At 35.6% G+C, this 27,747-nt stretch overlaps 1 protein-coding gene across 2 annotated transcripts in view; it reads right to left on the bottom strand.

The window, feature by feature from the left end:
- The window catches only part of MMP16 (matrix metallopeptidase 16), a 194,168-nt gene that overhangs the window by 67,075 nt on the left and 99,346 nt on the right, over positions 1-27,747 (bottom strand). For both annotated transcript variants that reach the window (XM_005445407.4, XM_055704038.1), the window contains 2 exons: positions 25,105-25,227; positions 13,055-13,359 (listed from right to left, as the gene is read on the bottom strand). In XM_005445407.4, coding sequence (XP_005445464.1) covers positions 13,055-13,359; positions 25,105-25,227 — 428 coding nt within the window. The remainder of the gene's footprint in view (positions 1-13,054; positions 13,360-25,104; positions 25,228-27,747) is intronic.

The following is a 27,747-nucleotide window of genomic DNA, read 5'->3' as shown; positions in this document are numbered from 1 at the left end:
CATCATTTAAAGTTCTCTGATGTGAAAAACAGATATGCTTTCTAAGAAGTCTGCAGACTTCAAAGGGAGACCTGATCCAAGTGTGTACTATATTCTAAATTGAGACAACTTCAAACTGAAGGTAATATATGTGGAGAAAGTGACAGAAAGACAAATTTGCTACCTTGATTTTTACTTTGTTAAAATTTACTCGTATGAAACACTCTGATTATTGGATAATCTGCTCCTATCAGTGGGTATATCCATGTAGCTGTTTATTTCATTCTAGCTAGATGAACCACTGTAAACCTCTTTAGCACTAAGAGAATACTGTTAGTTTGGCACTAGTAACTCTTAGCACTTGTTGGCATGGGGATGCCTCAGCACCCACCGTGGAGGGGCAGCTTCCAGGATGAATGATTGCAGAGGGCAGTCCAAAGGATGCTGGTGAGGCCAAGACAGTTAGGCATCCAAGCCATGTTCCTGGGCCTCCTGGCCTATGCAAGAGGATGTTTAGAGAGGAAGACGAAGGCAGAAATTAGCTGCCCCTGCCAAAGTGCAGGAGAGCTTGGACATAGAAATGTTAGCCAGGGCAAAGGTCAATCCTGGAACACTTTCCCTTCTGTGAGTTAAGAGCTCAGCAGGACCCCAGCCTGGGAGGACAGCTGCTGGCACAGGCAGGGAAAAGGGACAATGTCAGAAGTCCCATCTCTGATGGCTCTCAGACCAGAGCTCCCCACTGGAAAGCAGGGAGCTGAGTGCAGAGCTGCTGGGGGCACCTGCTCCCACAGCTGCTCTACCACAGCCCACACTCAGGAAGATCCAGGATCGTTATATCTCCATCCCTTCCAGCTATGACAGTCAACCCTGACAGTAACACAAGTGATCATTAAAACCACCGACCAGCTAAGGAGTGTCTGTTGGTATATATGCAGTTGCTAACTCTTCCTGAAGCTCAGGCATTCGTATTTGTATTGTTTCTGCTAGTACTGCTAGCAGGAGTACAGCTAGCAACATTAATCCTATGTCACTACCATATCTTCAGTTTCCTGAATACTCAGTGATAATCAATTTCCTCATACTTAACATTGTATTGACTCCTACACTGCATCATAAGAAAGGAGGTATGTACAATTCTTAGGCAAACGAAAAGTATGTTTACATATTACCATATTAGCACTGTGCATTCAAAATTTAAGTGGTGCAATCCATTTGTGAATTACCATATTTAGACCAATAGGAGAAAGGTTTTCCTGCAATACCGAGAAGGACAGGGGATAGCCTACACCAGTAATTACCTTTTTTGAGTGTAATACTGAACTGTCCCCAAAACAGGCATCTCTACCACTGAGACAGATTTCTTTGGACCCCAGTTGGTGCTGTTATTTGGAAGTACTTATCACTTCAGTTCTCCTCTAATCTGAAATTGCACATGATTCAACACCACTGGTGGAAGTCATCTCGCTACAGAAAACTGAATTGCAAACATCTATACCTGCACCTTTCACAGACAGTGATGAGAAACAGGTATTTCAGGACATGACTCATCTAGTTTCTTTTAGACACCTAGTGCAGGATGCAACAAATCTTACCCAGGAAGGCAATATATCTCTCCTCTAACTCTGAAAGGACCCTATGAGATTTACTCAGATATAAACATCAACATGTGGTCAGATTAATTCCACCCACTCAAGTCTTCTGGCTTCTGACTTAGGTCTTTTCATTTAAGTCCGTGGCAAAACTTTAGTTATAAAAATACAGGATATGGACTTAAGTGATATATGTACAAGACCAGGAAGCATTCATCACTGACTTGAACTACAGACTTAAACGGGTCCACCACAACAAAACATTTTGCACAAAACAATATTGTTCTTTTAATTTATCTGGTCTTTCTAGTCTTTCGGTTTTCATCTTTTTTCTCAGCCTGATGTTTTTAGCTGTAGATGTTTCCAAATATTGGTGTTAGCTGCTCAGGAATTTTTGAAACCCAAGCGATTTAGGAAGGAGCCTAAGTATAGATTAAAATATTTTGGCCTCAAGAACATATAATTTGACCATTCTGAAGTTAGCAATTGTCAAGCACAAATTACTCTCTAGGCTTGAAAACACAGATATTGTAAAAAATCTTTCATCAGTCACACAATATTCTTAAAAAAGTCATATATAATATTACCCTATATTTTAGGGATTTTTTACATTCTACTTTCGGAACAATAATCCATTCATTTTCTGCCTAATAGATAAATACATATGTAATTACTGTAAATATTTATCTCATTCTCTCAGGAAACTATGACAACATCCATAGTAATTGGCAACATGATTTTTCAGATTCTGTTTTCCCCTGGAAAGGCAGGGGAAAGGAGAGGGCATCACAATAATAATACTCTATGGGACATCTTTGGAAAAGTCAGATTTCCCACAGCTGCTGTCTTGGAGAAGAAGCCTCCATGAAGCGGTCCTAGCAGGAAACAGCTCAAAGATCTCTGGGTCACACAAGAGTTGGACTGCTAAGCCTGGTGCCTGCTTTAAAGCACAGAAATGTCACTTTCTACTTAAAGGGACAATCTGAGGATCATAGGTTGCTTCTCTTTCCTAAATTATTTTGACAAGCAGATTAGACTAAAAAGAAAAAAAATATAATTTCAAGCCATTCATTCCTTAGATGATTTTTAATTTGAGAATGATTTCAACTTAGTTCCAATAAAAAAAAAGTGATTTTCTCTTTTTTTAACCCAACATGTTTGAAAGTATGGCTTCTCACAAGCTCTCCACAGCAAGTTATCTTTCCAGAACCTGAAATTCAGAGTCTGGTGTGAAAGCTCACAGGTCATAAGGAAGTTTCTTTATTATTAACATTAGTTTTACTAGTATTATTTTTATATCCTCCCCCCCTCCAACTTTGTCATGTACAAGAATTATATGAAGCTCTCAGATTCAAGACTCAAACTTTAAATCTGCTAAGCTTCTTTCTAAGAGAAGGAAAGGTTAAAGCAGGAACTAGATTTATTTGTTGTGTGTGAGGTGCTACTTTTCCCCCCCCCCCCCTTGTCATTCCCACACAGTAACCATGTGTGAGGGGTTGTGGGGTCATGAAAATAATCATGAAGGGGCTGGCCCGCATTTTATGTATGAATTCATTCAAAATGCATCTTTTGCCTGGAAAAAAAAAAAAAAAAAATAAAGCCTTCCCAATGATCTTTTCTACCATATTAGTGTGAAAAAAAAAAAAACCAAAAAACCAACAACCCCAACCAAACAAAACCATTGTTCATTTCTACTTACCAATGATTTTAACAAACGTTTTTCAACTAAATTTCCCCATGTTAACTCAGTACTCTTAATATACTGATACGAGCATCTGATCGAATGAATCTAGTTTGGGAAGATAAACTTATCTTCATTGTTGTGTAAAGAGTTGTTTGAGACAAAGACATCTTTAAAAAAATGGCAGGGTTTTTTTCTGTGAATGTAGGTGCTATCATTGCCAAAATTGTCTGCAAGGATCCATTCTGCCTTTCAGCTCAATGTTTCCTTGGCAGTGAAGTTGATGTAACAGAAAATGTGAACTTTCCTCATTTATTTCCACTCAAAGTCAGCCAGCTTTGTTTTAATACTTTTCATTAGCAGTTTAAGATAGGCTGGCTGCTTGCAAACTGAGGCAGATTGCAAATGCAGGCAGCTTGTTCTGCTGGTCCTGGTATGTGGGAAATAACCTCCAGTTGCAGTTTGAATGGATAACGGAGTTTGCAGCTTCTCTAACTACTCCATATAGGCTTGTTTTACCTACAGTGTGATAGAAGCAATATACAATTCAGTGACTCAGGTTACGCTGCCTTTTTTGGTTTATGACCTGCATCATGACCATCTTTGGCAACTGAGCTATAGTTTAAATATCACCTTGCTTCTATAGACACAAAAAACACAATGTAAGATGTACGTATCCGTCTACATTTCCATTGTTTTAATTAAGAATATGAAAAAGTCCATCTTCTTGACATATTCCTCACCCTCTCTTTCTATTTGCATAATAGTGCACTTGGCAATTTTAGGCCAAGAAGGAAAGCTGGGAGCATGTTATTGCACTCTGATAGCCCCTGGGATGTGTTTAAAGTAGCCAGCTAAACACACATCTAGAACAAGGGACTGGATTCATCCACAAGACTGCTTTCACTGACTGCCAATGTTTAAAAGATTTCCTTTTTAATGACATGTAAATTAAGTGCTTTTCTCAAAGCTGAAAGGGTGCCACGTGAAAACAAAAAAAACAAACCTCCCCAAACTCAATAAAAATATGGTCATTACCTTGCCAACAGTTAATATTTTCCATCAGCTGGCTTCCAGCAATAAATGGGGTTTAGCTATCTGTATAGCTATCTGTATAGCCCTATGTCTGATGACAGTCCTTACAGACAGGGCTATTTATGGTTAATTTTTAAATCATTTTCCATCTTTTCAATAACTGAAAGGGACCTTTCTATTCTCAAGTGCAGCTTTGCATCCTATGATGATACATCGAAGGACACATTTTATGCAGCAGACACTGAATGTTTCAGAGTTACCATTAGATGTAAGATGTGGGGTAAGAACACGGAACAGGAGGGCACATGGACACCAAGCAAGTATAATGTATGGTAGGTTTGGGAAGTTTGAGGACAGGTTACCCTGTGAAGTTCTATCACAACTTTCATTTACTTACAGGGAAAGCCTGGTTTGCTTTTTAAATACTGAAAGCCTTGTGGTTTAGCAATAGAAAGTATTATCTGTGTTAGTTGACTCCTGAATTAAATTTCAGGGGGAATGGTGAAATGAAAAGAATCAACCATTACTCCATTTGTTTGATGCTTGCAAAGTTCTTTTAAATATTATCCTGGCATCTTCATCATTGTGTTATGTTATACATGTAATAGTGGGGTTTTGCCATCTTTTATAATATTGATAATTCTCTCATTTTGCACTCAAATAAATTCAGTTTAAATAGAAGTTGTGCTTTCTTAACCTCACAACTGCATATGAACAAAGCTGTAACTCAATGGGCTAGGTTTTTTTATCCTGGAAACAAGATATGACAAAGGTCCATAAAAGTATGAATGGCACAGATAAAATGATTAGGAAATTATTTCCTTACAGTATGACCACCAGTCTACCTAAAGTGAATTTATCAATGGCAGGTTCAAAATTCAGAAAAAGGTAGTTTTTCACATCTGCTTAAACTATAGAACACATTGCCACAGGATGTTGTGGATACCACATGCTTACATGAGTTCAAAAAGAGATTACACCAATTCATTAAAGGAAATCCCTCAAAGGCTATTAAACATAAAAATATGGCCTGTGGCTCTGAAATTCAATGAGCCACAGATTGCTGGAAGCTAAGAGGGAATATGCTGGGTTTTGTTGCCATATGCTTGCCCTGCCTTTATTCTCTTCCCTAGGTATCTGTTAATAACCATAAGTAGAGATAGGATATTTTGTAGGATAACCTTTGATCTAAACCCATGTTGGCAATTCTGTGTTTAAAAGTATATACACAAGTGTAATGCAATACAAATTCAAAGAAGATATTAATGTTTTACAAATTTATCCTTGTACAGAACTGGAAAACAAGTATGTAACAAATGCAAAGTCACACTTTGGTTACAGATCAAATTTGATACTGACAACACCTTATTAAAAATAAATAATCAATTAAGAGCACTATGCTTTATGAAATTAAAGTACTGGTAATATTGTAATACAGAGCTTCCTTTAGTCTGAAATGCTTGGCTTTCTAAACCATAGCATATGACGTGAGTACAGTTGGAGACACAGAGCTCCCTTAGGAGACTTAGTATTCACAACTCCATTGGTTCATATTTCCAGCAGCATATATTTCCTGTACTGTGTCAACCACACTGGCAGCCAAAAGAAATTTACTACAAGTTGATCTATGCTGTTCAGAGATCAGGATTTTCATAAATTTTTCTTGGCTGCCAACACAGTGCCCACAGCAGAATCTTATGCACTAACCAGAGTCCAAGAACATTACACTAGATGCTGTATTTTCATCAGGTCCAAGAAGCTTTTACTTGGCAATCTACAAACAAAATGGTACAAAGTGACAGGTTTGGTATTTTTCTTTTTATTGTTTGCAAAACTTGAATCAATTTTTGAATGCTGGAGAGTTAACAAAAAATTGCTGAATTCTTAGTGTTTTGGTTTTGTTTTCCTGAAAACAAGAGCTTCATGTATGTACAACTTAGAAATATTCCATATGAATGTAAACATTCTGTGGTAATATTCTCCTTACATTAAAATGTAACTGTACAGTAATGTATTAGTTCTATAATGGAGTTTCATTTGCTGTTACTTGTATATTCTTTGATGAAAGAACTGGTTTCTGCAGAATATCAGTATGGTACAGTAGATGCCTTGGTGAATTTGTTACAGAGGTAAAAAATCAAGCGTTCTACTTTGATTTTTATTTCTCTTGCAGATATGAATAAGAAGATAAAAGTATCAAACTACCATTACTGATCTACTGTGTTTATCTAAGGAGAGCCTAAACATAGTTTTTGCCGAATATTTTCTCCCACTGGAACACAAAGTTCTATGGTCAGATTTCAGCCAGTAATTGGTACATTAAGCATCAAGTCTAATGTGCTTGAAATCTAAGCTCCCAAGAAATCCTTGTTTTCCCCAGGAGCTACTTCTAAATCTTGCGCTGTTTTAAAAAGCTGCACTTGTGTAAGTAGGTCAATCTTAAATTAATCTAGTTAAAAGTAGTGCACTCTCCGTTCAAACTGGTTTAACACTCCCTTAAATAGGCTTAGATGCATTCAGTAATTTCCCAGAAAAAAATAACTGCCTTAAAGAAGGTTTAAACTAACTTAAGTGCATGTAGCCAGGCAAATGAAAATCAATTTTGATAAACTAATGCAATTTTTTAAATACAGGCAAGAGTTTATGCCTTAAGTTAGAGACATTTACCTTCTGACAGATAGTAAAATGTGTTCATACACTCTTAGGTGAAGAAAGGAAATATATAAATCAAGAAGCCATAAAATATAAGATATATATTAGTAATGGCTTTTGCTCTCTATTAGAACATAGTGTACACATCTTCATCCATGATGGCCCTTTCTCTTAATGTCTTCCTTTCAGCGCTCTCTGCCATAATTTTTAGGATTTTATCTGAGAGCTTTCCTATATTTAATAGGAATTACGTTTCTAATAAATCACACAATAAATCCAGGGAAAAGAGATTGTTGGAAAATATGTAAGGCAATAGTGAGGAAGAAGAACAGATACGTATCAGTCATTATTCACAACTGGTAGGATTATTCTGTGTTTCATTCAGTGTGCAGGTAGCAGTGACCATTAACTGCAAAATTCATCACAGTCCTTTCTTTCTTTCCATGCCACTATCTGCCAAAATGAAACTTCTGAGCAGCCACTAGTTAAGGAACCTAGCTTTGATGGGCTGGGGCTGCCAGGGAATATCCAAATGTTACACAAACTTGATCCATGAAATGGCCCTTGGGGTTTGCAAGCAGAACTAGTCAACATACACAAATTTCTAAAGATGAGACCAGCTTTCTCTGAAGTCACTTTTCAGAAGACTGTTTTCAGACTCATCATCTGCCCCTTTCTTGGGTCTTACTTCAGAAGTGGTGAAGGGTCTGAAATTCATTTAGCTTTTGAATCTGTCTACTTTTAAATTACTGAGAAAACCACAAACTAAACTGAGAATAGTTCTTGTCCTTTCCAAGTTTTTACAAGGGATTCCTCAAAAGAACCCAAGCCAAACAAACAAAAAACCAAACAAGCAAATACCACGTCCCCTCCAAAATACAGCAGCTAATGACCCTACAACATATATACTTAATCACTTCAGAAGCATCCCCCACTGTGTAGAAGGCATTTAGCAGCTCTTAGATCAAATGTTGCCTCCTCTCTTTCTTGAAGTTCAGTTATGGGAACCTTCAGTCATAGGAATGAGGCAATTAAAGAAAATCTAGTGAGTGCTGTATATAATATATGTCTTGATTTCTTTCTAATTTGCATTTTCTGAACTGCACACGGGAAAACTGGCCTACTGAAATTTTTATGGTTTTATCACCGTATGCTATTAACAAAGAAGAGCTGCAAGGTAAGCCCTATTCCTAATTGTGTCATTGCAGAAATACAGCTTCCATTTTTTCCAGTAGCAAACATCTATGCTTAGCAGACATTGACAGCTTTCAAAAGAATCTTGCTCAAAGTTAGAACAAAATAGGGAGAATATAAGCAGAAACAAATAATTCCTGGTCTTTTGATAGGGAAAGCATCTTATCTATAAGACCTTGTGAATGTGTTTGGCTCATCATGCTGCAGCACTTGGAGGATAGGGTAGGAGGAGACTTCAGGCTCTGAGGCATAACAACTCCATAATGAAGCAGATCTTCCAGAAATCTAGAACACTACTTGTTCTACTAGAATCTGACACTTCAACCACTAATATTGCAGGGCATCAAAAAATGTCAATGCTGCAGATTTAATAATGGACAGGTTAAGATAATATGTGGGAAAGCCTTGTTAAGGCTAATAAGAACACCATTTTCAGTTTCGGTACAGGAAGACAGGTCATAGGATAAGACTTTTCTGCTAGCTACTAGAAAATCTACTGCAGAGACAGTCCCTACCACTGCTGCTCCCTGGCAGTGATTCTGAATTTCATCACTGTGATTTGAAATATTGCAATTGAAAAATATACTTTGAAAAATATTTTTGCTGAGGATTTTGACAATAAAGTATCTCCAAAATATTGTCACTCTTAGCAAGAAGTCATTGTCCTTTTCTGGATTTAAATATATTATTCATTGACCATAAATTTTTCATTCAAACAATGAGGTGATACATACCACCTAAATGGATTGGAGTCATGGGAACAATGAGTAGCCTCAAGACTGGTATATTAAGATTTCTTTTTCATTTTTTTTCTCCACTTTTCTTCCTTTCCAGCACTTAAGTTCAGAAGGAAATAAGGATTTAAAGTTTTTCTTAAAAAGTGCTGATTTTTCAGATAGCTACTTATGTAACTTGATTTTCATCTGTTTATCTCTTTACATCTTCAAGTGTACATATTGTTAAAGATTTTCTTGTGATATTCCTATCCTTTCTGATCTGCTATTCTTGAAGAGTGTTTCACCTTCAATATTTGTTTCCTCTACCCTCTACTTCTACCACAGTATAATAACCTGAGTTTTAACTGAGACCGCCTAGGACCACAAGGTACTTCATAAGAGGTAATGAAGAAACCATCCTGTCCCAAATAATTTACAAACCTAAGGTCCTCATCTCACACTGAAGCCTGGACAGGCATAAAAGAAATGGGATCTACTACAGGTGAAAAGGCCTACTCCCACAGAACAACTTGGAAAGTAGATATCCTAAAAGAACAAGTGGAACATGAAGGCTGGCTGGAGGAAGGCTATGGTCCAATGCATACAAACACTTTGTCCAAAGTATTGGAAGGCTACCATTTCCTCACCTTGCAAAAAAACTCAAACAACTTTTATCTTCTAGTACAGTCCTCCTTCCCTAGCAAAAGAAATTCTGTCTTTGTTTCCATTGCTCCCCTGTGATGGCAAGTTTCTTGTCCTTTCTGGCCAATACTTCTGGCATCACCTGCAGCACTATGGAAGGAAACGGGGAGAAAAGACCTCTACAGCTCAGCTGCAGTTTAGGCTCCAGCTGTACTCTGCTTACATGTTATTATAAAAGCAAATAAACACATCATTTTAGAGAGCCTGCAAGTGTTAAATTGTAAGAAAGGAAGCTTTTTTCTTGAGTGAGACCCATTAGTCTTTGCTCCTACAAAGGCCTTATTCATTCTTCAGATTGAAGGAGAAGTCCAACCACAGATCTCTTCCCCATAACGTGATTGATAAGATAGCTCTGTGATCCACAAAAATATACCACTGAAGTGAGAACAAAATAAAGCAGCACTGCACTGGGGAGTTGTTATATTTCCATTGGAACTGTCCTTTCAGTATAGAACGTTATTTAAACCAAGTAAAACACAAGAAAATCAAGCTAACATGATAAGGAAAAAATCCCCAAAATCCACAAAACCAAAACCCAAACCTAAAGTGTGAAGACACTGCAATTTACTAGACAGGATAAATTACTGTGGGAATTAACTATACTCAGAATACTGAATTTGTATATGATTCCTTATTTGGAATGAAAGCTATTTCCAAACAGACAACAGTTTATGAAAGTGTTCCAAGAAGTTGCTGTCTTTTCTGAGGTAAACACTATGCAAATTCTTTTCATTAGACAACATTACAAGGTGGAGAATGAGGCTAGTACTTTTCAAGAGGACCTTACATTTGCATTTTTGATGCTAAATAACAAATTGTTCATGTTTTCAAATAAATCTGAAATAATATAATAGGAATGTGAGAAAATCAGCCCTTTGAGACAAGAGTTAATTTTAAAATAACAATATATCAAATCTTTTCCCCCTTCTATTGGATTTTGAGTAACACTATATGAAGATGACTATTGACTATTGGAGCAACAAACCTGGAAAAAACAATGACACTCACCTGGGAAAAATTACTCATAGCTAAGATCATAAATATAACTTTCAGCCTTCTGCTTTTCAGTGCTCTAAGGCTGAGCTCAATATGATAGGCAGCCTAAGAGAGCTGTAAGTCCTTTCTTCCTGTCAATCCCAAATGGCATGCTTGTCTTCTTTTTCCACCCGAAATTTTTTTTCCAGTCACAAAAAAAAATAAATCTGGATGTTCCTTCAGGATTCCTAGACATAAGCTAATGCAGTAAGATCATCAGCAGAACCTGGCCTACCCGATAACTGGAAGTCACGGATCAGACAAATAGACACTATGCATATACAGATCATCTGCACATATGTTGCTGTTTCTGGAGTTATAATGACATACAGTTTTTCTCTGGACAATAGCTATGACCTAAGATCCCTGGTTCATACCATCTCAACAATGAAACTAGGAGTTGCCAAAATTCTTCAGAAAACTTGTGATGGTAAGATATTTATTTTAATTATCATGCATTTTGCACAATTTTTCCAGTCATAAAAAATCCTCAGTTTTCCTCCTTGACTATTTCATTCTAACAGTAATATATCTTTCTCAAAAAAGTATATATGAGCACACCAAAAAACATAAGTTATTAAATTTACAGAATAATTTTCCAGTGATACCTACTAAACCTTCATGATACAGATAGCAAAACTTTTTTTATTATAAAAGTTAAATGTTCTAAGATACATAAAAGCATATTTTTAGTGATAGTATAATTTTATTTTCACTTGATTTTTTTCCTTCAAAATATCTTAAAATTCATTAATGCAATAAATAGCTTTTGAAAACTGCTCTACAAAACTCAACCACAAAAAGGCATACAAAGACATGAGTGCCCTTTTGCACGCTGAAAATTGTTCAGGTTAAAGGAGAAGGAGATAGCCAGAAGTTTGCAAACTTTCATACAGACTATAAGTATCTGTATGCAGAACTGCTCCAAAAGAGTTATTATGTTTTAAATTGACACTTGACTTCAATGTACACCACCTGTAGATTTTCCTGAGTGCTTGAAGTAATAGCCTCAAAACATTATGTGCAGTGTTGGTCTTCCACTGAGGCCCATACAACCATCTTAATTTAGCCTCACAGTGTTATGACTGACTATGTACGTGAACTGCACATACAGAAGATTGCCACTGTTGTTTCTTTGAGCTAAATTTGTGAAGAGGGCAAATACGAGCAGTGGAATACCACAGATTTTGCTCCAGTAAGAATCTAGGGCGTGTTCCACGGGAGATCAGCTTCTTGAACCCATTCTGCTGCTAAGGGCTTTCACAGTGCAGCACACTGCTCTTGCTTCACTGACTCTGGCCCAACAGAAGTATTGCACCATTAGAACAGTCACAATGCCATATTTATATTAACTTTATTGCAAACTCCAGACTACAAATACTGCTACATAAAAAAAGCTCTGAATTTTGCTTGAAATATCTCAGGTGAGAAAGGGAAAGGAAAGGGATTAGATAAAGCCTCTCATTCACAAATTCAGTGTAACATTGAAATATATGAGTTCTGTGCTCCTTGTCACCTGTATCATCTTTTGTGTGCCAGAAACAACTTCTTTGTGCATCTGCGCATCCTGTTTTGTGCAGTTTGCTGAAGAGACTCTCTCAAACTCTATGTAACTGGCTTAGAGAGATCTACTAGGACAAATGGGGCTGCTTGCAACAAAAACCTGTCAAAGCATCAAACACAGAACATCTCTATACACAAACTCTTTTTTGATACTGTTGTGCACAGATGCTAGCTTTAAATTACATGTCATAGATAATGGCAGTAATATAGTCACATGAACTTGGAGCTCAGCAAGGGCCAGATTACAGTTCTGTGAAGAGTAACTTTAAAGAGTATTTTTAATCTTGATTTGGTAAATTTTTGTTATTTGACTGTGGAGAATATACAACTTAAGTAAATTGGAATTATTGTTGGAACTAACAATTCCAAAAGATGTTAAAAAGTTATTGGGAAACACTAACTCTGTTCTTGCAATGGCATTTTTAAGAGTTGACTTCAAATGCTGACACTGCAACACCATAAAGAAAAACTGAAGACTAGTTTTATGTACATTGGTATCCAATGTATTGGTGGCTAGTCTCAGTTATTCTTAACTTCTTTTATATCACTGCTAAAGAACATTCCACATTTTCCCTAAACCTAAATGAAATAAATATAGCAAACAATATAAAAATGAAAGTAGTTTATGTAAATGTTCAGCTGCACAATGTTTGAATGAACACAAAGTTTCCTGAATAGAATTCAATGTTTTTCAAGAGAAACACATTTTCATACTGTAACTTACATTTAGACAGAAAATTTTCTACCTCAGATTCTAATAGACCAATCAACTGAAGACTTTGCTAAAGTAGTGTGAACTTAGGAAAGAAATCTATGTGACTTTAAGGACAGGGAAGCATGGAAATAGTTCTGTTAGCTGAAAATGCATGCCATTTATATATTTTGTTTAAACTGAAATCTTCTCTTACCATCATGGTTGGGATTTCCCAAAGTCCATGGCTCATCTGAGTCAAAATGTGTGTCTCCCCCAATTCCTGGCCCAGGGAAATATGCGTGAGCCAAAAATCCTCCCTCCCCATCAAAGGGAGAACTGTCTCCATGAAAACCTGATGCAAAAATGATTGTAATATCCACGTCCCTCTTGCCATTTTCTAGTTCAATATAAGGAACTTCTTCAAATGTTAGAGGAGTTACATTCTGCCACACATCAAAGGCACGGCGAATGGCTTTACGAGTTTCTGCATCACCTACTTTTGGAGTGACGTTCTTTATGCTGAAAGAAACAGAGAAAAGTTAAATAGATTAAATTTGACAGAGTGGTAAGTGACACTGCTTATATCCCTTTTCCCCTAATTTTTAAAAGCACTGTGCTTTTAACAAAAAGTGCTAGTCTGCCATCATATCCTTTAAGAAAGAATATTTTTAAAGAAGGTGGTGCAAAATTATTGTGTCAATCTGTGTAGCCCTTTATGCTAGAACTTAGCGCATGTTAACTAGGTTACTCTCAGCAGCACAAAAATCTTATTTTTAGAAGATTAAAAATATTTTAAAATGAAAAATTCTTAACAGTGGGATAACCACATTAATCAACCACTGACTGTTTACCTCCTGGACCACAATTAGAATCCATCACAGCTAAAGAACAGAATGCCGTTCCTGATCAAAAGAGAAATGTTTCCAGTTAAATGAAATTTTAACTTCTTAGTGAGTCTATTAACAATAGCAAAGCTCCATACTGTGACCACCAACCAGTATTCACAAAGACTTAAAAACAGTTCTGGTTGCATTTGTGACTGGATAGATAATTCCTTATCAGAAACAAAGCCCTTTTATTTCAACACAGGCTAAGACATCCTTTCATGATCTGATTACTTCTATAAATCTTGCATAAAACTGTAGAATGCCTCAGATAAATAATTTTATAGAAGACAATTATGTGCTAATTCAGAAATATAAATTCAAACAGAAATTTCAGTCTCCCACTACTTCTTCAAATTACACACATAAAAGAAAAGCAAAAGCCAATCACATTTAAGTTCAGAGTCACCATTACTAGTAAATTATAGTGGAATCATCTGTAAAAAATCAGCAACTTTTTTTTTTTATTTATTTAAGAAAAGAATGGCAATAATAAATTTCAGACCTATCCAATATCCTCCAGAGTTTTTACTCAATTCATATGGACAACAAAAACTCTGTTAGATTTTTGTCTGTTCTGAAACTGCTGCAATCAGATGCTCTTTGTTCATTTGACATATGCCTGAGTGAACGTCCAGCACAAATGTAAGAAATTACATAGTTCTAGAGTATATGTAAGATTTATGTAAGTTTACACAGCATGGCATGTTAATAGAGAACAAAAATATTTTCATGAATAAACCTGGAATGATTGATTTGTTCAGTGTATTAAATGTGCTTGATGACATATTTTAAGTTTATAGAAATGGAAATAAATCCTTCAAATCTAATTTTATAGATCTGACTTCACATATATAATACATTGTTCATAGGTTCATATAGAAAACATAAAGTTGCTGATTTTAATGTCCACGCAAAAATATTCTTGTATTGAGTCCAATAATGCTAGTCTAACCAAAGCGTTATTTCTTTTTAGGTAGTATGCATGTTCCAAAGGGATACAAAGCCAGATTAGAAGATTGTATACTGCAGAGAATCCACTGCTTCACTTGATATTTTGTTCCATAGATTATTTAACCAGTCATTACATACTTGTGCCTAATCTCCTATTTGTGTGGCTTGTAGCATTGGTCCTTGTTCTGCCTTTCTCTTTTGCACACATAAACTTTAAGAACATTTTTTCCCCAAAGAAAAGACATTTAAAAGACATTTCTGTACTGCAAACTCACTACCTTTTTGTTGTCTCTTTGAAATTGTTTCAAATCTTTAAGTGTCTTATTATAAGAGGTTTTCTCCAGTCTATTAAATATTTTCTCTGATTTTTATTGAACTTACTTCAATTTTGCAGTGCATTTTTAAAATTGACTCTGTCACAACTATAGTACTGCAGTACTGACCTCACTGTCAAAGAGAAAAACTCCTCTAATCTGCAGGCATAGCCTTACTCTATATGATATAAATGTCATGTGATTCAAATTGCTTGGTGTGATGCCCTTTCTTCATAGTTATTTACTCATCAGTAATTGTATGATCAATTTTGTGTAGATTTTCAGGTGATTAAAAAAAATATTGGATGCACTAGACCAACTATCAGTCCCTGCAGAACCCCTCTCTGAAAGCTCCCTCCTTTGTGAATTACTTTTTGAATATGTTTTAGTTAGCAAGTTCATAAACTACTCATCCTGTGCCCTTTGAGAATGTACAGGATTTTACAACCAGAGTGTCATATGGCACTAAATTGAAACATCTCACAAAGGCCCACTTACACTGCTACTACCAAAAATTCGATAACAGTTAACCTGTTGCTATGCGAAGAATGCCACTTACAAACATGAATTTGCTCTTAGTCAGTCCTCCAGTGTGGTCACTAAATCACATGATTTGTCTCAAGCACAGTTCATTGAAGGATTAGAGCCTCTGTTATTTACTACATATAATGAATACAGCAAATGAATCAACAGGCTTTCATAGAAAATAGAGTATGTCTAGAAAACTGATATTTCGATGGAGGAAAAGTTCATCTGAAAGATACACTTGTGGGTTTTTTATAATTTTGTATTTAGGAACCTTAGTAATGGGTCAAAGTCACACTTTGGGGGTTCTAAACAGAGCAGAAGGACGGTGTTATACTGTTATATGGAATATGAGGAAATGGATCAAAAATATTAGAATTTTGTATTGGTGGTAATTTGATTAATTACATGGTCTAAAAGGGTTTGACTCACATTTTAAGCCTTATCACTTTACATGTTTTTGCTTTTTCAGTATATAGAATTAAGTTTTAGTCATTCATTACAAATGAAAAATTGAGCCATTTTGCTAGTTTCACACACATTAACTAGGGATGATTACCTATGATGGGAGGCCTTTTCCAGGAGAATCAGCCATCAAATTACTTTTGAAATAGCATCCTACACTGTCAAGAAGAAAGATTTTTCAAAGCATACATTCTGTATTAAAACAAGACAGATTTCTAGCTTCCAAAACAACTTTCTGGAAAGGGCAAGATTATATGGAAGATATAGCTTTTAAAAGAAATGAAATAAATCAGTAGTTATTTGAATATAAGAGTATTTCCAGAAAATGATTGTCCATTTTAATGTACTTATGCAAGCCATTTTAAATCCTAAAAGGAAAAATTCCAATACTGTGTCTAACACAAATGTTGATGCTGTCTAGCTGGGAACTTTGCTTAGAATAATGCACCAATGTTGACATATGAAATCCAGATTATTTTACAGTTCTTTCATGATGTTGATCATATAACCTCAAAGGGGAAGGACAGTAAGATCAGTCCAAACAGACAATGTATCAACTATCCAAGATTCTAGGACTCATCTCTTAAAAGTCTTCAGTTTAGACATGTCACTGCAATAGCCAATAAAGTCTTATATGAACCCTTTTCCTATTACATATGGCTCTTCATCTTAAACTGAGAAATCACTTGAAACAGCTGTAACTGTCACTGATAACAAAAAAAGAGGAACTGGGTATTTTACACTCCACGTATCCAGATAATGGAGCTCAAATAAAAATAAGTGGAGGACATGCCCACTCAGAACCACTCCTATCGCAAGGTGGCAGAATTGCAAGGCAAAAGCCATCACAATAAGAAAACGTTTCCTAAGTATTACTTTCCTAACCTCCAAGTCCAGTGTTCAGTTCACAGAAAAGATGTTCAATAGAGAGAGGGATCCAGGGCTGACCTTGACAAGATCAGCAGTGCAGCCTTATAAAGAGGCTGAAGAATATACTCACAATTCCTTCCAAAGGGAAACCATTTTAATAAGCAAAAGATGATCTGTAGATGAAACATTTACTTCAGTGTCATTGTTTACAAACTAGAAAACTGATGTTTTGTACAGGTTTTGAAGGCTGTTATATTTAGACAACCTGAGCTATGCATCAACCGAATACAGTGTTTTGTGGTTATTATTGCTGTTTGATACAAATATGGTTTTCAACCTGATAGTTGCTTTAGGTGTTACAACTTTTATATTCATGTCTTGCACAAGAAGAATAAGATTTCATCAGTGATATGCACATTTAACACTGATTTATTATTTCTACAGATGCCTGAAGAGTCTTGTTTTGGAGACTGTTGAATTCTAAAATTCAGAGTCCCATTGATTTCAGAAAAGCTTTGGGTTTTCCTTCCCCTCCTGCTCCTTCTCCCAAAATACCCTCAAAAAAATTATCCATGTTTCAGTGACACATTTTTGGCTGCAACAGCTTCAGGAACCTTGCAAGGCTGTCAGGATATACCTCACTTGGCTGTGTAAAATCAGTCATCTGAAATTTAAATACAGTACATTAAGTAACACATATTTGCCATTAAATTTCACTTTTTTCTTTTTCTTTCCTGTGCTGTCATTAGAACAGCTCGTTATATTTTTCACGTAAATTGCCATCATTCTGTATATAATATCAACTCTTCTGACTCAAGCTAGACCCAAGAGGCAGTTCAGCAAAGGCTAGATAAAGCTCAAAACACATAAAGCTTATTCTTACAGCTTACCTTAGCAGTAATGGCCTCCACAAGAGTAGTAATAACTTAGTGACAGACTTCTTTATGGCCTGTAGACTTTTGATACTTCTATTCTCCACTGCATATAATAAATACTGGTTTTAAATTGGTTCTATGCTCATTTGTGCATTATATCCAGGGTACAAGATTAACAATATTTTACTACCCTGTTGTGCTGATTAGACTGGATACTAATGAGTGCTTTTAGAATTATCAGGTAATGATAATGATGCAAGATGATATTTTATTTCTTTAAGAACATAAAGATAACAACTAAATATAAATGAGGAATATTTCTACAGTCCCATTTCTCTCAAACATTCCAAGATTTTCTTGGAGCAAAGTCACAAATTGGAAAACCCATTCTAAAGAAAGAATGGACACAGAAGATAAAAGAGCAGGAAACCCAACTGATTTGGTAGGTAAAAAGATGTGGTCAGTAATCTGTTTGAAGCAAACCAATTATAGATCGGTAGTTGATATGAAACAGTTAAGATAAAATGAATTGAAACACAGCTTAAATTTGAATAACTTGTTGAAACTACCTTCTTATTGCCATTGCCTTAAATCAAGCCTAAACTGAAATAAGGCATTTCTATTTATCTATTTTTTTAATGCCACTGTTACTTTTCTTGAAATTAATAGATTACTTCTGGGCAAAGGTATATTTAATTTTGCTCCACCATTTCTCTAGAGATACTTTCCATCAAGTTGCTTCATTAATCTCTCACTGATGTGGGCTTTCTTAGATTCAACTTCTTTCCAGTCTCACTTTGCTAACTGTGTATCTATAACCTAAGAATGTTTCTATGAAAAGTGTGATCTCAGTTCATATAGCTCTTGCTCCAGATGGTTAAACCCAAGTCAGAACTATTGCTTTTGATATTCTTTTCCTGTGACCACATTAAATCAACCTACTGCTGCCACTTTGGAAAGAATTTGTAATTGTCTTGCCTCTTCAGTCTCATGGGTAATATTCTCCCCATAATTCATTAAAAGGAGATGAAAAGTGGCAAAGATGAGACTTCCAGGATACAAAATACTTGACAGATAAATACTTCTACAGGGAAGATGTTCTAAGTAATCTCATGTCATATTTTACTACCAAGTAATTTAAAATTAATAAAATGCAACATAAATATTTACAATTATAGCATATTAATATTAAAATATTTAATTGTTACAGCATTGCTGAAGTAGATAGTATTAAATGAGTACTGATATTCTAAAATTTTCAAGTTTTATATGAAAAAGACACACTAACTACATATAGCGAAGAGCATTCTTTTGCTAATTACACTGCGGAAAATCATAACTAATTGTCTTAATTGATTGTTACGTAGGAATCCTCTCTCACAGCTACATTTATCTAGACTTTGTTCATTACAGAAATTTTATAATCACCACAGTGTAGTTTATCTCTTTTTATTAGGTATATTTTACATGTCCTCCCCGCTTCCATTCAGAGGTCTGAAATGCTAACTTATATAATACCACTAACATAATACTTTAAGAAAAGGCCAAGCATTACCTTTAAGTTGGACTTTGGAAAAACACCAAGCTTTAACAGAGGGATAAATATGCTTAAATCAACCCTCAGGAACTGAATTATTCCATTTTGTTCAGATTTCTAAACATTGCCTATAATGGCAATAGCAGGTAGATAGCAGACACTTTCATGTGTACTAGAATTGCATTTTTTGTGGTATTTCTGATTGAAAGATGATAGGAGATGCAGTTATAATAACAAAGGAATGTTTAATAGAGCCTTAATTAGCATCTAATTCTGCATCCATGTTTGCTACAAAAAGCTAATGCTTAGTGTGAGGAATCACACCATCCTTGTCCCATTAGTCCTTAAGGGTTACAACCCTATGGTGCTCTTAACAGTTTAGAACTTTATAGTAGAAAATAAGTAGTCTTCCTAGTATAAATTACTATTTTCCTAGATTTGCAGCTATAAATCATCAGAGTTCCAGTAAAATACTTAAGTAGGAATGTTAAGAACTCATGGATGTGTCGTTTTGAAAACATCTGTTTTCAGAGAACCCTGAAAATTTCCTCACCACGCCACTCGGAAAACTTTCCACATCTGGTGGTATCACTTCTCAATACAAATCTGCACACATCTTCTCTGCTACTGTGAGGAGCTAAGAACCTCAAACTTCATAACTGACTTAAACTGGTAAGGTAGGATTCTAGAACATACAGTTAGGTATTTCCACTGCCTTAAGGTCTTGTAGGCCTCATATGTACATAGGGAAAAAACAGAGTGCAAATGCTTCCGGCATCTTTCAGAATACATTAGTCAGGTACAATTGAATTAAAGCATTAAATATTACTAGCATATTGGAAAAAAAAGGTTTCAGACATTTCAGTTTTTCACAAATTTGTTACAGTCAGGATGTTCTTGTCATCTCTGAAAAACAGCTAAAGGGAGCCTACAAGAAAGCTGAAGAAGGACTTCTATACAAGGGTGTGTACTGATAGGATAAGGGGTAATGGCTTTAGGCTGAAAAGGGGTAGATTTAGATTAGATAATAGGAAGAAATTCTTGACTGTGAGGGTGGTGAGACACTGGAAGAGCTTGCCTAGAGTAGTTGCGGATGCCCCATCCCTGGAAGTGCTCCAGGCCAGGCTGGATGGGGCTTTGAGCAACCTGGTCTGGTGGAAGGTGTCCCTGCCCATGGCAGGGGGTTGCAACTAGATGAACTTTAAGATCCCTTCCAATCTAAACCACTCTGATTATTTCCCCTTATTTATGCTTTTGATTTTGCATGGAAAAATACACATATGTCTTGATGTTGAGTATAGCTGTATATTTCAATAATAATGCAGTGTGATCATGATCACAATGGAAAGCTTGTGTTATCATTTCAATATGGACACAGAGCTGACCTGTTTTTTATTCATGAGCAAACTGAAATCAAGGAAAATCAGCTTATACTGACTTTGTGACAAGTATGATTAATAAGGTGTGCAATTCCTTGATTTTGGAAATACTTTGTAAATATTCCTCTGTAGCAGTACACTCAAAATATTATTTTATTTGAAAACTTTATTGCTACTTTGAAACAACATTATTTTCTAAGTTGTTTCTAAATTCAGTATTTTCTTATTTTTTACCATGGTTTTTAAATATCCAATAAAAATTATTTTCCCATATTCCATAAAATATGGATCATTCAGACCACAGAAACAAAACTCTATTTTTAACAACCTAGATAGAACTTTTTATTGCATACTGAAGTTCCAAGCTAGCATTACTTCATTTAACTGGACAGTATCAAGTTAGACGTGTCCAAATCTTTCATCTTCTATTGTTTTTTGGAGAGCTGAAACCCAGGATGTATCCAACTTGTTGAGAAAGGAAAAAGACATTTACCTAGGGCTTTACCCAATGTCCACTGAAGTCAAGAAAAAGATTAAATTATTTCTAGTTGGCTTGGGATAAAGCTATTGACCATCTACATTTAAGTTGCCTCCACCAATTAAATTATTACATATTGCTGAACAATCAAATTTGTTTTTCTTTCCTTCCTCAAGACAGCAAAATGAGGCAGAATAGCTTTTAAATTGTTATTTTATTTTAAATTGTTATGAGTTCTAAGTAATGGTTGTAATTCAAGGCAAAGGTTGGCTTTTTAGAGAGCATTCTACAATTTTATTTGAAAAGTGTTCTGCAGACTGAATAATCTCAGCAATTAACCAGTGACTGCTGGAGTTAAAATTGTGAATAGTATGCACAGAATTCTGATGAGGAAGACTATACTAAATTCTCTGTCTAAAACGGACATATATATATATACATTTATGTTCTATTTTTAAAAGCGGATTGCTTTATTGATTCACATTGTTGCTCCTTCTTTAAAGTACTGGATGATTTACTTCCCTAGCAAAAAAGAAGGTGATTGTGTCTTGAGAGAGACTTGTGTCTTTGTAAACACACTGTAAAAAAAAAAAACATTAAAATACTTTAATAGGTTTCATTGATTTCTTCTCTTACTCTATGTAATGTTCAGAGATTGTTCTGTAACCTGATATGGTCTAAAACACTAAGGAAGAATCAAGACCATATCATTAAGATTTTTGTAGTTTGTTCTGTAATGGGGCTGTAATTTTCACATACTCTAGATGTTCTCCTTCGCTGCTATACTTTTTTGGCTGTTAAGTTGCAGTTAATCACTTTCTGTTTCTCTCTTTGTAAAAATCATGTTAGTATACAACGTAAGTACTAGTAATGTTTACAAGGTATACGGGCATGAACTATATCAGGCAGGAAAGATACAGTAAGTAATATTGCTGTGTAACTTCATTAGGAACAGAAATTCTAACAAACACACTGTTCACCAGTTCATATAACCAGAAAGCTGTGTTCCCTAAGGGAGACAAAGCATAATTAATGCAGCACAATGCGCATTCCATGCTGACAATCCCAATACACGAAATCTTCATTTTGATACTGTCTGCGCACATCGTCTTCTAAGACTACTTCTCACCTAAGTCCAAAAATATAACATGCACCCAAAAGGGACATTATTCATGTAAATTATAATAGCAAGTCACTTCTTTGAAGCTAAATCTTGAAATTTTGGGAAAAATGTTTCAGTTTGAAAAATTACAAATTGAAAATACAGAAATGTAGAAAAAATACTATGTCACATGTGTCTCTGTTTTGATCCTCTTACCCATGATTACAAGGACAATCTGAGAGGAAATATATTCCAAAGAACATTAACTAATTTAAATTAAACAAGTGTCAGGAGCAATTATTAGGGACAGACAGAAAATACTAGAGTAAAAATATAAGTCGATACAGTTTAAAATGCATTTATATGTGAATTCGATGATATTTTTTCATTAATAATGTCTTGATGTTTTGCCTGAAGTGATTTTATTTCATTTAAATAGAGCATCTGAGTATATAGTCTGAGATCAAATAGCCAGACAGATAGTAAGTGGTAAATGTAGCTTTTGGTCTCTTTCAAAGGGCCCCCCTTAGCAGTGGAATTGCACCTATTTGACAGTGATGCATACAAAGAAGTTGTCCACATCTGTAGTTTTCATGGAGTCCAACAAGAGTATTATATTAAATTTTTTCTTTAAATAAGCAACAAAGAAGCAAATTGCAAAAGCAAATCTTACTCTACTCCAATCAAAACCCTTGGCAATAAAACCCACCAAATATTTTAGGAAAACCCATTAATTGCTATCAAGGTCCATGTTCTGCTCATCTCTTGTTCTCTTTTTAACATAATGGTCCAAAATTTTTTTTTTTTTGCTATTACCATTCCTGTTCAGAAAAAATGGTGAATGCACCCTATGATAACTGTGATGGCATCATTTTTATTGTGTATTCTCTGTTTTTGTTCAGGGCATGGGGGCAGGATTTGGTTTTGGGTTTTTTTTGTGGCATTTTCATTTTGGTTTTGTTTTCCAGAAAAGTGAGAGAGGTAGCAGAACTTGAAATTAGGGAGAAATCTCTCCTTCTTTGGAGGAATTACTAAGCTTGCTTAGCAAGCATGCTTCAGACTACAAGGCTTGACTGGCCAGGAAGACACAGAACACATCTGGAAACCTGCAGGTTATAAAGAGACTGAGAAGTGGCACTGAGAAAAGTGGAGCAGACAAGTGATGCTAGAGATATGATCAAAAGTTTAGGGAACAAAGCAACTTAAAGTGTCATTCATTTAACTGATATTATGCCTGTAAGCAGTGAATTGCTGGGAAGAACAAAGCGGGTGAGGAGAAGCGTGTAAAGAATTTTATTTCTTTGTTGTTGTTGTTGTCCTTACTTTCTTTGTTATTTTTTCATTCAGAAAAAATTAATATTGTACTTTTTATTCCAATAAAATTTTGGGTTAATACTTTAAATATCTTTAAGTCTGTAATTCACTATAGACTTATTCACTTCAAAGCTCTGGTTGACTGGAGTGAATTTTACAAGATTTTACAAGAGGGAAGGCAAGAGGTAAAGAATTGCTATAAATTCTTCAAAGTAAGAAAGATTACTAGGCAGCTGCCACATAATTTAATACCAGGCCCCCTTGTTTGTTATTGTGATTAATGCCTTGGGTGACAGTACAGAAGACATACGAGTGGTAGGATTTAGACTTGTAAAAAATCCTGTAATGAAATAGAGAATCAGACTATACAAATCACAGCTACAGAAAAAGACACATATTTGTAGGTGACTACGCATGCTTTGTCATACGTGTGCGCATGTACTACATTTAAATTTTAAAATGCAGATAAATGTAAAGTGCTGTAGGTGGGCATTCTTATTCTCATCGACTGTGCATTACATTAGCTTTAACAACAAAGGACTCCCGCCAATGCAACATCGCAAGGCAGTCAGTTCTCTATTGCTTGAAGTTAAATCGGTGTGTAATGTCTTGAAATGGAATTTTCTAATTCAGGCATAAGCCATAGTATTGACACAGAGTTACTAATAAAATTATCTCTTCACTGTGGTATGAAGAACAATCTATATGACCATTAGAGCTTAAAAACTTAAAATTTAATACTTATATGGGTTCATGAATGATGGCACCAGTTAATGAGCTGGAAAACTATTTTATCCCTTGGAACTTACCCTGGTCAGATATTACAGGAAGCCCAACGAGGCTGTGTAAATTTTCAAACAGGCTGTATTGGATACCTTGCTTTGCTGACAAATAATGGATGTCGTATTACATACGTGACACTTTCTTTGGATGACAGAGCTCTATCAAGTACACAGTTTGCATCTAACCTTGGCCACAAAGATCAGTTTGGGCAGTAGGCAACACACTGTGTAAACCACATGCCAGACTCCAGAGTTATACAGATGTACGTCCCCACACGTACCCCTATATCCATCACCATGCAGGCAGGCAATGGTTGGAACAGTGACTCCCCAAGTTATGATCAAATTCATTTGTACTTAGAACAGAACCACAGGCACCTACATTTTGCCGAGACTGACTCCTTTCAATAACCTATTTTACATACTTAAATGAGAGATCTGAGTTTCATTACAGCGCTCCTAGTTTCAGTGTAATGTTCACTGAGAAGCTGCCAAGAGGGTTGAAAGGTAAGGTTAAGGACATCCTGGGTGTTAAATCGATGCTGAAAGCTTCAGAGAAATTACCAGTTACTAAATGCATGCAATATTAATCCAAGAAAATGATTTGGTTCTTATGTAACACATACATACTTTTCAAAGAGGTATCCAAATCAGCATTTTTGTATTGCACATTAATAATAAACTTCTCAAAATATTGAAAAATATTTCAGAAATTCATATTTACTTTAAATTAAAAGTCAGCAGTAGTAGTGAAATTTATGTATCTATACAAGTAACTTTGGTACCTGTAAGTGATATGTTTGTGTTGCCATTTCTGTCCTGTTAACGCGTAGCGTTTCCGACGAATGTTAAATTTGGAGCTACCTCTTGTTTGATCAGGCACACCACATCGAGGCTTCTTCATCCAGCTGCAAGAAACACAAAGCGACATGAAAGAAAAATTATAATCATTGCACCCAACTAATGAAAACATCATACTTTTTTGAAGTTATGGTATTATCAATTTTGTGTCTACACGCAACAGCAACTAACAGAAGGAAGAGTTATCTGGTAACCAGATGTACAGTTTGTGGAACTTCATTGTGGCCCATGACATTCAGAAATCAATTTCACTGCTATTATGTTTCCTGGGTTTATTTTGCTACAACCTCTGAACAAAGATGTCACAGTTGGACAAGTCTTACACAGTCCATAATTTATTCTGATTCATCCAAGGTTAAGTATGATCTGTATTACTAGCTTGGTTGCTGAAGATGAATTTAAAGTATATATGCAAAGACTCAGATCACTAGTTCCTAAATTATTTGTTGTGTTCTGTGATCCTTGTCTTTTGTCTCATTGTCACGATATTTAAACATGTGAGGTTTTTTAGTCAAAAAGCCTAGTCACTGCCAGAATATTTTTTTTTTGATTTGAGGTACTGGAACTGCTAACTTTATGATACTATCAAGTTTTTCTATCTTACTGTCTGTTCACACAATGAAGAGTATCTCATTGCAACTGTAAGCTCCAAGCAGAGATATTTAACTCGAGTACTGTTTACAACTATTTAAAACTCTGCACAAAATCAAGCTGAAAAGGTCTAAAGCAAACAGGAGCAAAATTACCATTGCAGGAGCACCAGGCTTTCTACAGAAGTGCTCGGTTTTTACAGTGGCTTTCAGTATTTCAATATATTCCAATATTTTAAAAAAATTGTCAGCATCCCAAATATATAAAAATTAGGATGATATCTAATTCAAAAGCAACAAAAAAATCAACAGCAGTATCAGCAAACTGTTTCTCACTTGTAGTGTAAGGAGTTATTTAGCCTGAGTAAAAGTGAATAATACTCAGCTGAAGTTATTATTTTATATGAGCTGAATAGCTGCAATTTGCCATCAGGAAGACAGTAAGATTAAGACATTCACTGCACAAGTAAAAGAAAAATCTTTTCTGTTACTTTTCCAGTTCATTTGATTTTATTTCTATCATGCCAAATAATTACTGATGGAAAAGCTATAGTTTTCCGATGGTATTTACCACAAGAATAGTCATACCCCATATACAGGCTTGCATGAATGAATTTCTAACCATTAAACTGGCATTTAAGCATTGTTTTATATACAGGCTCACACAAATGAATTTCTGACCATTAAACTGTCATTTAAGCGTTGTTTTATAAATACGTATACACACACAAGCTTTATGTATGTATGACTGGGTAACAGAAAAGTCACTTGAAATGTCATCTCAGATCAAAAGACTCCTTTCAAAACATGCACAGGTAACAACAGCTCCAAAACCCAAGCAGCCAACCATCCTTCATCTTTTCCAGCAGACAGTCTTAGTTAAATATATGAAAAATGAAGAAAATTATCTTGCTTTGTCCAAAAGGAAACATGCAGTATTTGCAGGGCAAAGGAGTAGTGTGTCTATATAAAAAACCTATACAATCCAATAGATCATAAAATCATTGAGTCATAGAATGGTTTGGGTTGGAAGGGACCTTAAAGATCACATAGTTCCAACCCCCCTGCCATGGGCAGGGACACCTCCCACCAGACCAGGCTGCCCAAAGCCCCAACCAGCCTGGCCTGGAGCACTTCCAGGGATGGGGCATCCACAGCTGCTCTGGGAAACCTGTGCCAGGGGCTCACCACCCTCCCAGTCAAGAATTTATTCCTAATATCTAATCTAAATCTATGCTCTGTCACCTTAAAGCTATTACCCCTTGTCCTACCACTACATGTCCTGGTAAAATGAAATCACTGATTTTTCCGTTCCATACTCAAGGAATGAGATATACATTTTAAGTTTTATACCTACTTATACAAGACATAACATAATGCATGCTGAATGATTTTTTAGAGGTGGGCTAATCCAGACAAAATAAGCCACGCTCATTTTCATAAACCTGTGTGAAGAGGTTTAAAAGTACAGCCAGACTTATTTCATGTATCCTGTAGCTATGGATATATAGTAAACTATTGTTTAATTACGTAAGTAGGAGTTAAGATCACCAGCATGTAGGAAAATACAAAATTTTAATGATATCACTGAGATGGCACTGCACCCCACTTGCACTGATAAAGACTACAGAAGTGCCTGCAAAAACTTTGATGGGTGACAAATCCATCAAGTAGTAAAAGTGGGGAAGCCCAAACTTTAGAATTTGCCTCAACTGAAAACGCTGAGTTCATAGTTACCTGTTTCAAATAAGAAACACAGAATGATTTGCGCTTATTTCTGGATAGAATAATTACAAAATATGTGTGCTACATAAACCAGCTGATTATTATTTGTATTTGCAAGGAAAACAATCTTTTTTTCCCTTGTGTCTGCAAAGACAATGCTGCAAAATCTATAAAGCGTTATCCACCAGTATTTGCTGAAATACCTTGCAACTTCACTTCAGGTTCTTCTGTCTTTTTAAAAGAAGTCTCAAT

The sequence above is a fragment of the Falco cherrug genome, chromosome 3 (genome assembly GCF_023634085.1).
Source record: "Falco cherrug isolate bFalChe1 chromosome 3, bFalChe1.pri, whole genome shotgun sequence".
Lineage (NCBI taxonomy): Eukaryota > Metazoa > Chordata > Aves > Falconiformes > Falconidae > Falco > Falco cherrug.
The sequence above is the reverse complement of the archived record's forward strand: the minus strand, read 5'-3'. Positions and strand labels throughout refer to the sequence as shown.